The sequence below is a fragment of the Echinops telfairi genome, unplaced genomic scaffold (genome assembly GCF_000313985.2).
Source record: "Echinops telfairi isolate 266 unplaced genomic scaffold, ASM31398v2 ScPeMD7_7469;HRSCAF=8507_0, whole genome shotgun sequence".
Lineage (NCBI taxonomy): Eukaryota > Metazoa > Chordata > Mammalia > Afrosoricida > Tenrecidae > Echinops > Echinops telfairi.
In genome coordinates this window covers 37602311-37617429 of record NW_022111372.1, presented here as the reverse complement: position 1 = coordinate 37617429, position 15119 = coordinate 37602311, and the positions used below count along the sequence as shown (strand labels likewise).

General features: G+C 52.6%; 1 protein-coding gene across 4 annotated transcripts in view; it reads right to left on the bottom strand.

The window, feature by feature from the left end:
• AGPAT3 (1-acylglycerol-3-phosphate O-acyltransferase 3) overlaps window positions 1-15119 on the bottom strand; it is a 91300-nt gene that overhangs the window by 21954 nt on the left and 54227 nt on the right. For 3 of the 4 annotated variants that reach the window (XM_004696900.2, XM_045284482.1, XM_045284483.1), the window contains exon 2: window positions 1394-1620. In XM_004696900.2, the coding sequence (XP_004696957.1) occupies window positions 1394-1571 (178 nt within the window). In that variant the 5' untranslated portion in view covers window positions 1572-1620. Of the gene's footprint in view, window positions 1-1383; window positions 1621-15119 lie in introns of those variants that run through there. The other variant, XM_045284484.1, reaches the window with a different exon arrangement.

Below are 15119 nucleotides of genomic sequence, written 5' to 3'. Positions count from 1 at the left end.
GCTTTACACAATTGATGTGTGTATGGATTGGGATAACAGTTGTATGAGCCCCTAATAAAATGTTAAAAAAGAAAAAAGAAAAAAAAAAAAAAGAGAAATGATCTATAGAGAGAGACGTACAGTCTTGGAAATGGTGTATGTGCGTCGGAATGGACCCGAGGGACTTGGTGTTGGTGTATGTCCCTCCCCGTCCCCAAGGTGCCAGCCTGCACTGCCACAGCGGAAAAGAACCGTCTGTGGGGCCACGGGAAGGGGAAAATGGGATTGTTTGGTTGTTGTTGAGAAAAGGAAGTACTTCAAACTTAGGGCCAAGCTTCCTCTTACAAATCAGGGGATTTCCTGTGTGTGTGTGTGTGTGTGTGTGTGTCCTCAACAAAATTGAAGTACCAGCAATAATCGATTATCAAAAACCATTAGTCCGATAAAGAGTATTATTGTTGGCATAAAAGGCAAGAGGAGTTTCAAGCCCAGAGTGACGTTGGTATTGCAACACGCTTCTACTGGTGACTTCGTATTGTGTTGAATAATGTGTATCCAAAGGAATAGCACTGAAAATAAAGGTGTACTCGGACACAATAAGAAAGAGTGACAGTCTCAGGACCCCAGAGGGGCATGCCCGCTCTACCCTGCCCTGTGGGCCCGCTGTGAGTGGCACAGACGCGGGCTCCAAGGCAGGGAGCCGGGTTTCGGTTTGGTCCTTCCCAGGCACCTCGGGGTGGGTGCCAGCTGCCGACCTCTCGGCCTGCATGTGTGTCAAACGGGGCCTCCGACACGGTGGGCGTGCCGCCGTGCTCACATCTCTGCTGCTGCTGACAGGTGAAATGGAATGTGTGTCCCCCCCAGCATCCTCACTCTCGTACAGGCACGTGCAGACGGGAGACTGACACACACCTTGCTTTTCCAGGTGCAAACAGTGTTTGCAAACCAAACAAGATGTCCCCGGGCCTGCTTTTGAGAGCTTCGGGGCCGGCAGGCACGCCAGGGAATGAGGCTGGCATGTGTGGACAGCTGCCGAAGCCGGGGACACCCGCTTCTCCCTACTTTGACTTAGGTTTAAAAATGGCCTCTCCTAGGATGCTTAGCCACATCCAAAATTGCCATTTCTGTGGTCACCAAAGTCATGTGTTGGAACTTCCTGTGAGCAGTGTTAGGTTGGGCATCTTTTCACGTGTCTACTGGCCAGCCCCTGGCAGCAGCCCTTCGTGCCCCCATTGGCAGGGTAGGTGCCCTCGCTGACGGCCTGTGCTGAGTCCTCACGAGCGTGCCCGCTCTGGGCACCCTGCCTGACAGTGAGCGTGGAGCTGGTTTACTTTGCTGTTAGTCTTGTGTGAACGGGGCTCCCGCTAGCTGCTTCCGGGGCCCCTTCCCCGGCGTGCGGCGTACTCATACTCACGGCTCCACAGCGAGTAGGCGAGGCGACAGTTGAGCCGGCGGTAGAGCTGCTTGTTGATGGGCCAGAGGGCGAGTGTGCATAGCTGGAGGAAGTTGATGGTGAGCCCGCTCACCACGAAGACGAACCCGATGAGGAGGTGCACGATGAACTGGGTCTTCAGGAACGCGAGCAGGCCCATGGTCGCTACTCAGTAGCGAGTGCAAGGTCCTTCACTGAGAACAGCCGTCCTGAAAGGGCAGGGGACATGCTCAGAGTGGTGGAGGGGCCTGGGGACCCCGATTCAAGCCCCACACCTATGGCCAGGAGGGCCAGGTTTGGGCAGTCCTTACTCTGATGCCTTTTCCTTCCCCAAATAGCGTACACATGATAGGATGTGGCCCACACATACTGCTGACACGTGCATTACACACACACGCACACGCACAGAGGATACCACATGCATATGCACTGCTGCACACAGAACAGAGTTAGACAAAGACACACACAAAGACACGGATATACATGCAAACATCATACACATATGCACTCATAGAAAGATACAGAGATGCAGGACACACGGCACACATACAAGAAGATTCACACAGAGACAAGGATATACATGCAAACATCATACACATATGCACTCATAGAAAGATACAGAGAAGCAGGACACACGGCACACATACAAGAAGATTCACACAGAGACAAGGATATACATGCAAACATCATACACATATGCACTCATAGAAAGATACAGAGAAGCAGGACACACGGCACACATACAAGAAGATTCACACAGAGACAAGGATATACATGCAAACATCATACACATATGCACTCATAGAAAGATACAGAGACGCAGGACACACGGCACACATACAAGAAGATTCACACAGAGACAAAGATGGAGACACACATGCACACACAGAGACTACACTGTACACGCATGCACTCATGCATAGACACACAAAGCCAGAAGACGCTATGCACATAAAATCACACGCAGACCTGTAGACTCATACCCAGAGACAGGCAACATATCCACAGATATTCACATGCAGATACTCACAAAGACACTGATATAGATGCACACATGTAGAATACATCATACACATGTGCACTTCTGCACAGATGCACTCACAGAATTCAGTCACACACACACACACACACACACACACACACACACACTCCATGTATATCAGCAAGAAAGAAGCAAAGAGAAAAAGACTGGTCAAAAAACCACCAAAATATCAAGCGTGATTATCACTGGGTAAATAAGGTTTGGGATAACATATATGTATATATTTTAATATATAACATGCTGCATAGAATTTATAAGTAATATAATTTATATACTCTGTAAATATATAATATACACATTAACACATATAATAATATATATATTAAAACACTTCATTAAAAAATCAAAATTATACAGAAAACTCTGTCACAAGAGGTCCACCATATTGTACACGGTGTGTTTTAATTCCTGAGACACCGCAGTTGTAAATGAAAAGATGTCTGCTTTGGCTATAACATGAAGGAGCCATCCCCAGACTGCCCCGTTGCTCCCCTTCCTCCGACACACAGGGGACACGGCCAGGCTCTTGGCTGTTGCACTTGTCCCAGGAGGCTGCCCTGTGTGCAGACGGAAGCAAGCAGCAGGGACAGAGTGACAGCCCAGCGGCCAGGTCCACCCCGGAGCCCCGCAGACTGGTCCTGTGGGAAAGGGGACATGTGGAGAGAGCAGGCAGGACTCGGAAGGGCATGAGCTCTCCCATGGCCTCTCAGACATGCCCCCTGATGAGCAGGACACCCTTGGGAGCTCCCAGATGTGCACTGCTAGCACAGGGGCTGACCCGGGGCTGGGAGAAGGTGTTCAGGACCACCCATCTCCTCGGGAAGACCCGGAGTTGTCTGCTGCAAATGCAGCGCCTCCTTCACCACGCACTACTGCACCCCTAGACCACCACGGAGCGGGCGCTGCACTCAGGGTCCCACCTGCCATCCGCAGCGGCCTGAGAAGTATGATGCCAAGACCTGGGGAAGTCCCTGCCAGCAACAGAGATAGCACGTCTTTCATAAATTAGCAGGAATGTATGCTAACATGTCATCCATGATGGTATTTTCTTCTTTTAATAATAATAATAATAAAAGTAAGTCAAACCTACAAAAACCTGGAAGAACAGTACACTGAGCACCGTCTCTCAGATGTGTCAGATAGGAACAGCTCACCTCAGTTTTCATCTCTCTAGGTATGCCTTAAACAGCCCTGGTGTCGCTGTGGGTTAGGCATTGGGTTATTAACTGCAAGGTTGGTGGTTCAAACTCACCAGCCACTCCTCGGGAGAAAGAGGAGGCTGTCTGCTCCCGTACAGATTCACGGTCTCAGAAACCCTATGCAGAGTCACGGTAAGTCGGAACCGTGAGCTGGCTGAGTGTCTGGTCTGGGTGGTTTGCGGTGACGGAGTGCTGCTACGCCCGCTTCTCTGAGGAGAAGGATGTGCAGTCTTCCATTCATAAGGCTGACCGTCATCGGGCGGTTCTGACGCACAGCGATGCTACAGGCAGCAGAACTGCCCTGTGGGTTTCCGAGCGCCAGTCTTCGTGGAAGCCGACAGCCCCATCTTTCTAGCTCAAAGGGCCTGATGGCTTCAAACTGCTGACCTAGTGGTTAGTAAGTAGCCCAATGTGTAACCCACTGAGCCACCAGGGCACCTCTGTCCTAGAGGGCTGCTGGAGCCAGGATGGACTCGATAGCACTTTTTCTCTAGTCTAGGTACACACACACAGTTTGTTTTCTCTTTGCAACTGTTCTTGAAATGACGTTGAGTACCTGCCAGCACTCTCATAAACATCACACTATATGCTCACCTGGGGCTGTAACTTCACCAATGGAAGAGGAGCACTGAACGCTCAGCCCACGTTCCCGGTCTCCACGTGCTCCCTGTGTGAGGCCGGGCTGACTAGAGAAACAAATCCAGGGACACGACTATATGTGTAAGGGAGAACTTTATATCAAGAGGTAATTGCTTATCAGGAAAATATCCCAGGCCAGATCAGACCCTAAGTCCAATACTAGTCCATAAATCCAATTCTAGTCCATAAATTCCTCTTCAGAGGAATTTCACATGCAAGGATGCAGGAAGATCACAGGCCAGTGGTGCAAAGTCTTGTGGATCCAATGGCTGGCGGTGGACACATTTCCAGGGCTCCCGCGTGACAACAGGAAGGCGAAGGCAGAGAGAGAGGAGGGTCCCAGGACCCCCTTATGAGAAGGCCATGCCCTCGAGGAGTCACCATCGGGCTGTGACCTGATTGACAGGCTAGATTCCACCCCACACTTCACGTTGACATGACTACCTCTGGCTCCTTTACAGTTTGCTCCTGTATACCAAGGACCTACGTCTTACACAGCACGTCTGACTGCCGTGATTCTATTACCCTCTCTTCTCCTTTCACCTGCACAGACCCCACCCCCACGAACACCTATTTCCGACAGACAGCTGTGAAGGGTCAAGGGCAGCTGTTCTGTGGAATATCCCACAACCTGTGTTGGCCTGGATGTCTCCTCAGGCCTCACTAATTTAGGCTCAACACCACTGGCCAAGAATACTCTGGATGGGCTGCTGGGTACTTCCCAGCAGGGGTCACTTGAGGCCATGTTGTCCCATGCCAGAAAACCAAACCAAACCCCATAAACCAGATCAAACCCTGCAGGGAGTCCATTCGGACTCATCATGACCCTATAGGGCAGCGCGGTACTGCCCCTACGGGCTTCCAAGGCGGTCAATCTCAGGAGCTAAAAGTCTTGTCTTTCTTCTGCGGAGCCGCTGCTGGTTAACAACTGGCGGCCTTTATTGGCAGCTTAGGGCATAGCAGTGGCCAGGCCATCCCGCCGAGGCGCCTTATCCCTAACAGTTTCATGAAATCCTATCCCTAGAGCTAGCTCTTTCCACTCTAAGAATACACTCTGCTTGGAAAGAATAAGGAATCGGGTGTGTGATACAAAGGGGCTTCAAAAAGCTTGTAGAAAACTTGAGTTAAAAGATAATGGCATTTTCCCATGAACATTTTGAAGCGCCACCCCACCCCCGCCCCATATGTTGAGACTGAGTCCAATAGCCCACCCCCACCCCCCCATGGCACCAGTCAACACACAGAGCGCCTGGACCCCGACAGTGGGCCCCAGCCTCCATCTGACGGACTCCCTTTCTTTGTGGTCCCTTGATTCGGCAGAGCTGGTTCTGATGGATAATTACTCCTAACTGACGTCTAACAATTCCCGACTGCTGGTATGGCATGGTCAGCACAGTGAAGCAAGCACAGAGCTTTGAAACACCAGCAATGTATGCTTCCATTAGATTGACTGCACACCTAAAGATTGATGGTTCAAAGCCACCTGCCGCTCCAACAGAGGAAGACATGGTTGTCTGGTTCCGTAAGGCTTACAGCCTTAGAAACTCTAGGGGGTGGCTCTATTCTGTGCTATGGGGTCATTATGAGTAGAATTGAAAGGTCGCTAGATTTAGGGACAAAAGGAGTTAGCTCTCCAATGCCTGCAAAGGGCCACACAATACAGGGGTTGGAAAGAGATCAGGCACCCTAAGGGGATACCTATGGGAAAGACCCAAATTGAGCATGCACAGACTAGGAGCCCTAGCACAGGTGAAACCTAAAGCCTAACCTCCACCTAGGGCCATGACTTCACCCAGGTGCGTCTAAACACATCCAGTAAGATCAGCCAGCGGGGTTAAATGTCCCAGCTGTGGGAAGGCCAGGTCTCTATTCTCTTCCGGTTCAGGTGCAGGTGGAGTCATGGGGTCTCTCGCCCACAGGCACATGCCTGTGCCTGTTCTGGGCCGACTGGGGGTCCACGTGCTCTTGGGCTCATGGTCCCCGGGGGTTCCCCAGTTCCGCAAGTGTGGGTGCTCTTTTCCGCATGGTTTTTTGTGCCCAGTTGTGAACCTCGGCGCAGCCTCTATGCGGCTTGGCACCCTTTCCAGAAGTCTCGTGTCCCCTGTGAGACTTTCTCTTACCTTCATACAAACTCACTTGGATTACAAAAGTGCTTCTGCGCGTGAACTCTTATGGCACCACGTAGCCAGAACCGAGGGGAACCCCACTACAGACACCTCACGGGGCGGACTCTCAGACAGTGGGCGTTCGGAGCAGGACCGCAGGAGAAAGGCCAGCAATCACCTCTCTATAGGGGCTTTGTATAGAACTCCTTTGTTTTCTGGGCACTACTTAATCCCGCTCACAGCACTCATGTTCCGAATACCTTCTCCCGCTCACGGCGCAGCTTCCTCAGGTGCCCCTTAGCCATCCCACATGGCAACACGCTACAACGTCTTGGGTGGAAAGGCCTGAGGAATTTTTTGGTTTTTTTGATCTTAGGAGGACTTTCTGTTCAGCTTGAAGCCGGATTAGGAACGGGCTGTTCCCGACCCTTGGGGCTGCTCTGAAATCCAGTATACGAGAGGACGGGGGTGCAAATGACAACGGTTACCTAACAGCCTGATGCATGCTGCACGCTGACTGCAGTCAGGGACGACTGTCTGCCGAGGAAGGGTTTCAGCGCTAGCCCTTTTCGGGAGATGCCGCTCCTGGGCAGCCAGGCCCGGCTGTTCTCGGCCCTCAGCCCTCGGGGCCCACCATTAACCGGTCAGAAAGCTCTTCCCCAGCCTTTCTGTGGCTCCCGCACCAAAGTCAGACCCAGGCTGAGGGCAAGTGGGATCCGGAGGGAGGCGCTGGCCTGGGCTCACCGGCATCCTGTGACCTATGCAGGGTCTCCAGCCTCCTGCTTGCCCAGGATGGGGTGGGGCTGCGCCCTGGCCATGGGATGGCACAGGCTGAGGCCAGGGCAAGGCAGGGCTCAGGCCGTCAGCTCTGGGCAGCACGGTGGGGGTGGGGAGGGGCCACAGGGGAGGCTGCAGGATGAGGGGCACGTGAAGGGCTTGGCCTGCTTAGAAGCCACAAAATGCCACAGCAGAATGGGGAGGTGGGCAGAGACGCTGGGGCTCCTGGACCCCCGGAGAAGCGGAAGCGAGTTAGAGAGGGACTAGGAGTCTAGCCTGGGGGGCGGGAAGAACAGGACCAGCCCCACCCAGCTGGACTTCGCAGGGGCCAGTCAACAGGGTCAGTGAGCACCTGAACCACAGGAAGCAGTGAGCAGTCTAAGGAAACTGGCTTTAAGACATGGGGCTTCCCTACAGTCAGGCAGACACCAGACGTGATGCAGGATCGGCCTTTCCCACGGCAGCCGTCGGCGTGCAGGGCGGAATCTCACCTAAGAGTCTAAGTCAGAGGCCCTGGTTGGGAACGCCTGCAGACTCTGCCCGACTGATTTTGGAAGCAAAGCGCCATCCTGGCCCGTCTTCATCTGGAAGCTCTGCTGAAACTGGTTCGGCATCGTGGCCACACACAAGCTCCCACTGGCAGACAAGTCCTGGCTGTCTCCAGACCGTTTATAAGGGATGCTGTCCAGGAAGTGAGGCTAGGCTCTCTTCATCCTCACAGAGAAAACTCGAGTTGCCACCAAGTCGGCTCCAGTTCACGACGACCCCTGTGCGACAGAGACACAGGGGGGCTAGACTGCCAGGACCTTCTTTCAAGCCACCTCTGGGGAGACTAGAACCGCCAATCTTTTAGCTACTGGCTCAGCACCTTGACTGTCTGAAGCACTTAGGGACTCCTCACAAGATTAAACTCACTGCCACTGAGTCAAGGATGGCTCACAGCAACCCTACAGGGCAGGGTAGAACTGCCCCTGTCGGTTTCTGAGATTGCAAGTCTTTATGGAGCAGAAACTTTCACCTTTCTCCAACGGAGCAGCAGGGGGTTTCGAACTACTGACCTTGTGGTTGGCAGCCCAATGTGTAACCCAGTGCACCAACAGGCTCCTTCACAAAGATAAGAGTTCCTTAATCTAATTACTATGGGGCAGTCGTGGGTCAGAGAGTCTCTCGCCTGCTCTGAGGGGTCCTAGGTTCAATTCCCAGCCTCAGTACCTTAGAAACAGTCCATACCTGTCTGCCAGTGGTACTGTGATGCTGGATAAGTTTCCACAGAGCTCCCAGACTAAGAAGGACTGGAAAGAGAGCCCTGATGACCTCCTTGCAAAAGTAATAATAATAATAATAATAATAATCCTACGGATCACAATGGTCCCATCCCATTTGTATGGGGCTTGCTGTGACCCAGGACCATCGAGGTAATAGTCGACCAATGAACAGAGTATGAGGGAGTGTTTGCCGGTGAGGATGGCTGAGCGGCAAACGGGGGGCAGCAGCTACTCATCCATGGAGCTGCCCGGCGGCCCCATGGGCTGCCTACCAGCCGTCAACTGCATGGCCAGACCCTCCAGCTGCTCTGTGGGAGAAAGAGGGCTGTCTGCTCCCAAGGGGGTTCCAATCTGGGAACCCTGTCCTGCAGGGTCGCTGTCTCAGAACGAACGTGATGGCAGTGGGCTTGGTTCTAGTTTGGTCTCATCCACATGTGGCTGATAACATGACCAAAGCAGTGAGCCGAAGTCGCACCGCCCTTGCCGCAGGAGCATTCTGGCTGTACTTCCTGCAAGACACATGTTTGCTCTTCTGGCCGTCCATGGTACTGTGCATCTTCTTCGCCAGCACCAGCGCTCACCTGCATTGATTCTTCTTCGGTCTTCCTTATTCAACGTCCAATTCTCACATGCCTACGAGGCAACTGAAAATACCATGGCTTGGGGCAGGCACACTTGGTCCTCAAAGGAACATCCTGAGGCTTTTCAACACTTTACAGGGGTCGTGTGAGCAGATTTACCCAAAGCAACGTGCTGCTTGATCTCCCGACTGCTGCTTCCGGGAGCATTTGATCGTGGATCCAAGCAAGACGAACTAACTGGCAACTTCAGTCTTTTCCTCATTCATCATGACGTTACCTCACAGGGTCCGGTCCCTGGAGAAGGACTTCATGCTGGGCAGAGTGCAGAGGCTGTGAGGAAGAAGACGGTCCTGGACCAGAGGGATGGAGGACACAGTGGCTGCCAACATGGGCTTGGAGATAACAGCCGTTGTGAGGATGACGCAGGACTGGGAAGTGCTTCCTTCTGTTATGCATCCGTAGGGTCACTATGACTTGGGACGGACTCACGGCCTCTAACAGCATTGACCAAAGTGGCGGAAGCTGGAGGCAGGGACTGCACATACCCATCCTTGGGGTGTGGTGAGGGGTGGCTGTTTTACCACCATTGCTGCTTACAGTCAGGTTTGTCATGAAAGAGGAGAAATGACAAAGAGGTGACAGAAGGCGGACGAGTGTCCAGTGCCCTCAGGCCTCTCTGTGGCAGAGGTCCTGGTAGTGAGGCCTTCCCCAGCTCTCCCAGGGGCCCTGAGCCTGGGTGGGGAGCTCCTGGAGACAAGCACGTCAGCTGGATGCAGGGGCTCCTCTCCTCCTCGAGCCAGGCTGGTGCAGCAGAGAGGAGGGGCATGCTGGCCTTGCAGGTGTTAGAGTGATCTGTTTCTAGAGAGCTGGCTGTCCAAGACCGTACCTCTGGACACACACTGTGTCTTTCATAAGGCGTACCCAGTTCATCCTAAACTTTTCAGGACATCAGGTAAAGGGAGAGTAAACACGCACACATTCATACGGCCTCAGCACAGGTCCTACCGTCCCTGTCCCTGCAGTGACGGCCACCTTCCCCCCCTCCACCGAGGTGGCCCTTTTCCTCCCACATGGCCAGCAAGGGAGCAAGGGCTGGCCCAGCACACCCTCCCTCTCCCCTGGGGTCTCGGGGGTCACTCCTGTGCCTGGAGCCTGACTCAGCGCTCAACTCATCAGCCCTGCTCCCAGGACAGCACCTTTTGAGTGAAGTGGACACAGTGGGGATCTGGGTGGACATTCAACTGCATAGCCTCTCCCGTTGGGGTGTGCTCTGTGCAGCAGGAGCTTCTTCCACTGAAGGACACCATGGATTGAATGGGCATGCTCACAGCAGCTCTAGGACCTGTCCACCGTGTGTGATACCAGCTAGTGGGCCCCACTGCTCTGGGGTACTAAGTCAAGTGCCCAGGTCCTTCCTGCCCAGAACAAACTGCTCTGCTCCCCCACAGTTGGGCATTTGGCTCTGCGCTGCAGTGGGAGCTGTTCAGAAGTTAGATCTGCCATTGTGACCAGGGGTTCCCAGTTCCTGAAAGTCTGGGACAATCGGCATCCGAAGCCCTACAGCCTCCTGGGCTCCCTGACTCAGTGCCCTTCCTGCTAGCAAGTCTCTCCTTGAACCAACGGCACTGGGTGAAAGCAGAGGGCATTCCCATAAGACAAGGGATTTCCTGTTTGATGTTCTAGATAGAAAGCTGCAGAATGAAATATTTAAATCCTTCCATTGTACCTGGGATTTTGTGATCCAAATTCCAAGACCATAATGGACAACCAACACCTGCTGTTACCTCCCCTCCTTCTAGTCCTTCCACCTTCCCTACCCATCTCGTCTGTCCGCTCACTCCCCACCCACTTACCCACCCCTTCAGCATTCATCCCCCCTCTCAGCACCTGCAAGTGCTGGGAGCTGGGCAGATGTGGTCTGCTCTGGGGCGGCAGGTCAGGAAGGCCATGCCAGCTGACAACAGAGGGTGGTACTGAGGGACGATGGACAGACACAAGGAGGGTGTGGGTGTGGGTATGGCTACCTCTGTTACAAAGTCAGGGGCGCTATAGGACAGGGTCTGCAGAGGGGACTGACTATTGGACACAGTTTAATAAAGAGCTCAAGGTTTCGACATACTTTAGGCAGTAACTGACGATTAGATTAGGAACATAGTCAAGAACCGGGCTCGGTGCTGGGAAAGTAAAGCAAGCGTTTTCACAGGGGGCTCCTCAGCTCCTTGACTGACTCCGAATTTCAACGGAGTTTGAACAAGCAAGCCCGTGTGGCGCCCTGGTCCACAGCAGACCTGACGCAGCAGAGGGAGGGAGAGAGGGGAGGCCGGCGGGGGCAGCATCCTGAGGGAGGCACGGACAGCAGACAGCAAGCAGCACACAGAGCTGGAGAGACGCACCGCCTCTGAGTTTGCCAGCACAGCCAGCAGGTTTCAGGCCTCCTGGGGTCCCTCATCAATGAGAACATAATTCTGCCATTGACCTCACCTTGACCTCTCCAAAATGCCCAGTGCTAGGGTGCATTCTATTTGTGATGTCCATTCAAGAAGTCTGGAAGGCAGGGAATGGTGGTGGTTGTGCTTTACGATTATAGTGTAGCAACGATGAAATATACATTTTTCCTCTAGTTCTTGAATGCTTCCTTCCCACCACTATCATGATCCCAATTTTAACTTACATATCTGTCTAGACCAGAGGCTGTACACTGGTACAGATAGCAACTGGAAACACAGGGAATCCAGGACAGATGACTCCCTCAGGATCAGTGGTGAGAGTGGTGGTATCGGGAGGGTGGAGGGACGGTGAGCAAGAAAGGGGGAACAGATGACAAGGTCTACATATAACCTCCTCCCTGGGTGACGGACAGCGGAGAAGTGGGTGAGGGAGACATAGGACAGTGTAAGAAATGACAAAATGATAATAATTTATAAATTATCAAGGGTTCAGCGGGGAGGGAGGAGGAAATGAGGAGCTGATACCAAGGGCTCAAGTAGAAAGCAAGTGTTTTGAGAATGATGATGGCAACATATTTACGGACATGCTGGGCACAACTGATGTATGTATGGATTGTGATCAGAGTTGTATGAACCCCTAATAAAATGATTTAAAAATAAAAGATTTCAACTAACATCCTGGATTAAAGATCATCTCTTTCTTTTTTTCTTTTAAAGCTCCAATTCTTGAACAGATTAATTTATAGGGCTTACCTTATGTTTCAATGGGTAGGAAAAAACATACCAACTATTCCTCTACTAATGGTCAGCTGCTGGAATTAGTCACGGAGGATCCTGGCTGGTTTCCTTAATTTATGCCAAACTCAATCCAAACTCTATGCCGACTCAGAGCGACCCTGAAGGGCAGGGCAGAACTGGCCCAGTGGGTATCTGAGACTAACTCTTTACTGGAGTGGAAAGCCTCATCTTTCTCAAGAGTGGCTGGTGGTTTTGAACTGCTGACCTTAAGGTTAGCAGCCCGAGTTGTGATGTATTATGCCACCCGGAGCTTCAAAAGTTCATGGGGAAAAAAAATCCCATAATCTTTTCTGTCCACTTTTCCACGTTCTGAAGTTTAGATATGGGGGCAGGGGCAAGGATAAAGGGTTAAAAAAAAGCAGATAAAATGACTCGAGTATATTTATGAGGCTTAAACTTTCAATCTCCATCTACAGGGCTAGTGGCTCTGCCCCAGGTGACCACTGAGGAGCCAGGCAGCTGGCCATCCTGCCCCACATGGACACGTAGGGCCCAGGCCACTGGTGGCTTTGTTCCACCAGGCCATTTTGCATCTGGGCTGCTGGGTGGCCTGGTCCACATGGTCCTTTAGGGCCCAGACTGCACTGCACTGCTGGCTTCCACACCTGGCTTCCAAGGTTGCTCTGCGCTCACCTTCCCAGCAGGTCGATGGACCTGGAGGGCTAGGTCAGGGCTGGGGATTTCCTTGAAGCAGCTAGGGCTGCTGAGTGGCCTCTCCGGCCTGGGTTGGCTGAACTGAGTACTTGCTGGGCCATTTCTAGGGCAGAAAAAAACAGAGTGATTTCTTCCTACATTGGAGAAAGTGGTTTACAGCGCAGGACGGAATCCTGCTGAGAAAGGCGCTGACTGGACTGTGGAGGTCAGCTGGTGAGAGTGTGCCGCTGGGAACCAACTCTCTGTGTCAGCAGGCAGCAGACGAGACGCAATCCCATTAGGCCGTAATCCCATTAGGCGTCTAAAGGCTCCTAAGCAGCCATGGAAGGGGCAGCTACTGGCCTCTCCCTGCCCAGAGGAGGGGTGAAAACCCAAAGACACAAGGAAACTAGAGTTCAATGGACAGCGGACCACACAAACATCAGTCTCCACAACGCCGAGGCCAGAAGATGAGCTGGTGAAACAGACAAGCTCAAATGGTCACCTTTGGGCAGAACTGTCCCGAGAACACTTTTCCTTGAGGGCACCCTCCCCGCCCCTCTGGCGGGCTGCCGCTGCCGAGGTAATCTGTTTTAACATCACAAAGGAATGCAGGTCTGTAAGTGCCCCAGGGCAATTCTAGTTTAAACTACCCTTCTGTCCTTATCAAGAGAAGCTGTCGGTCTTTCTCCCCAGGGACAGGGGTGTTCATTCCCGCCCCTCCCTGGCCCCCCACTGGGGGACAAGCTGGAATAGGATCATAAAATAAGGCGCCTCCAGCTTTATCTAAATGTACTTTTGTTTTACTTCTGTCAATACCGTTTACTTAGTGACATATGAATTTTAACTTGCTCTTTCTTCTGCTTTCTGGATGCTGCCCTCCCTGAATAATATAAAAGAGGCTTGGCCAGGGAAGTCGGGCACTGCAGTGTGGTGGATAGGTCCTTTTGAACATCGCCCCCTGCAGTCCCGGTCGGCCCGATAAAACACTAAAGACTTCACCTAATTCTAATCGGACATCGTAGTGGTCTTCTTTTACCAGAACCCGTGACAATGGTACCCAATTACCACTACCAGCAGCTCTGAGGGGGATCACATTGGGAGATCCCGGGTGGAGTGGGAGAAAGACGCGGCCCAGAATGCAAACTCATCAGAGACCAGGCTTACTGGTTGGACACAGACTGGTGGCCCCCCCAAGACTACGGCCCTCACTCTTCAGGTCCACGGTGGAATAACCAGCCTCTTAAATTCAAAAGGGCTGCCTACCCAAGGACCACGCCCAGAAGGCGAGGGCGGAGGGAGGAATGGAGCCAGGCACCCGGGGAGGACACAGGGATGGCGCGGCGAAGGGGTTGCAAAGGAGGAGTAGAATCCAAACTGTTGACTGTAAAACCGTGATCTGCTCTGTGAACCATTACCTAATCCACAATGAAAAGTTTTAAAAATAATCAATAAAAATAAAGCAATTGAGGTGCAAGTTGCAAAGCCTTCCTTGGCTCATGGCCCATGGGGAATGCATTCTTACAGAGACATAAACATTGAATCCAGTCCCGTGTAGGCAGCCAGGGCAGGGGGACCAGTGAGATGCTGGGGGGCTTACCACAACTGCACATCAGCAGAGACAGTGGAGGAGAAGACCCTGTTTACAGAGGTAAAACAGACCAGAAAAACAAACAAACACCACCCCCACCCCAGAAAGCTGTGGGCCAGCCCGCTCTCACTCAGTGTGCTCTGTGCATGCCCAGAGATCGGTCCCCCCGGGGCTGTCAATGGCAGTGTTTTCAGAAGCAGACCAGGCAGGGACACAGGGATGCTACCTTTTCAATAAAAGTAACAAAATGTCACCACCACACACTTCAGAACAGAGAGGCCTAGCCTGTAGGAAAAAGGAGTCTCTGGGTGCTCACCAGAAGCCGGAGACCCGAGTCTCCCCCCAGACCCCTGGAAAGAAAGGCCTGGTGGCTACTTCCAAGACATCAGCTGTGGAGGACCCTGCGGAGCGCATTCTACCCTAACCCACGGAGGGCTCTTACAGAATGGACTCAAAGATATGGGTTTACGTGAGGACACCTTGAAGCATCCTGAAAGATACCCGGGCACTGAACTCACGGGCTGCAGCACCCCTCCACCCCTGTGCACACCTCTCTCCTCCCATCAAGAGGGCCCTGACAGTGAGTAGACTTCAGGGCTCACCTGAGGAGGAGATGGAGGAGGAGGAGGAG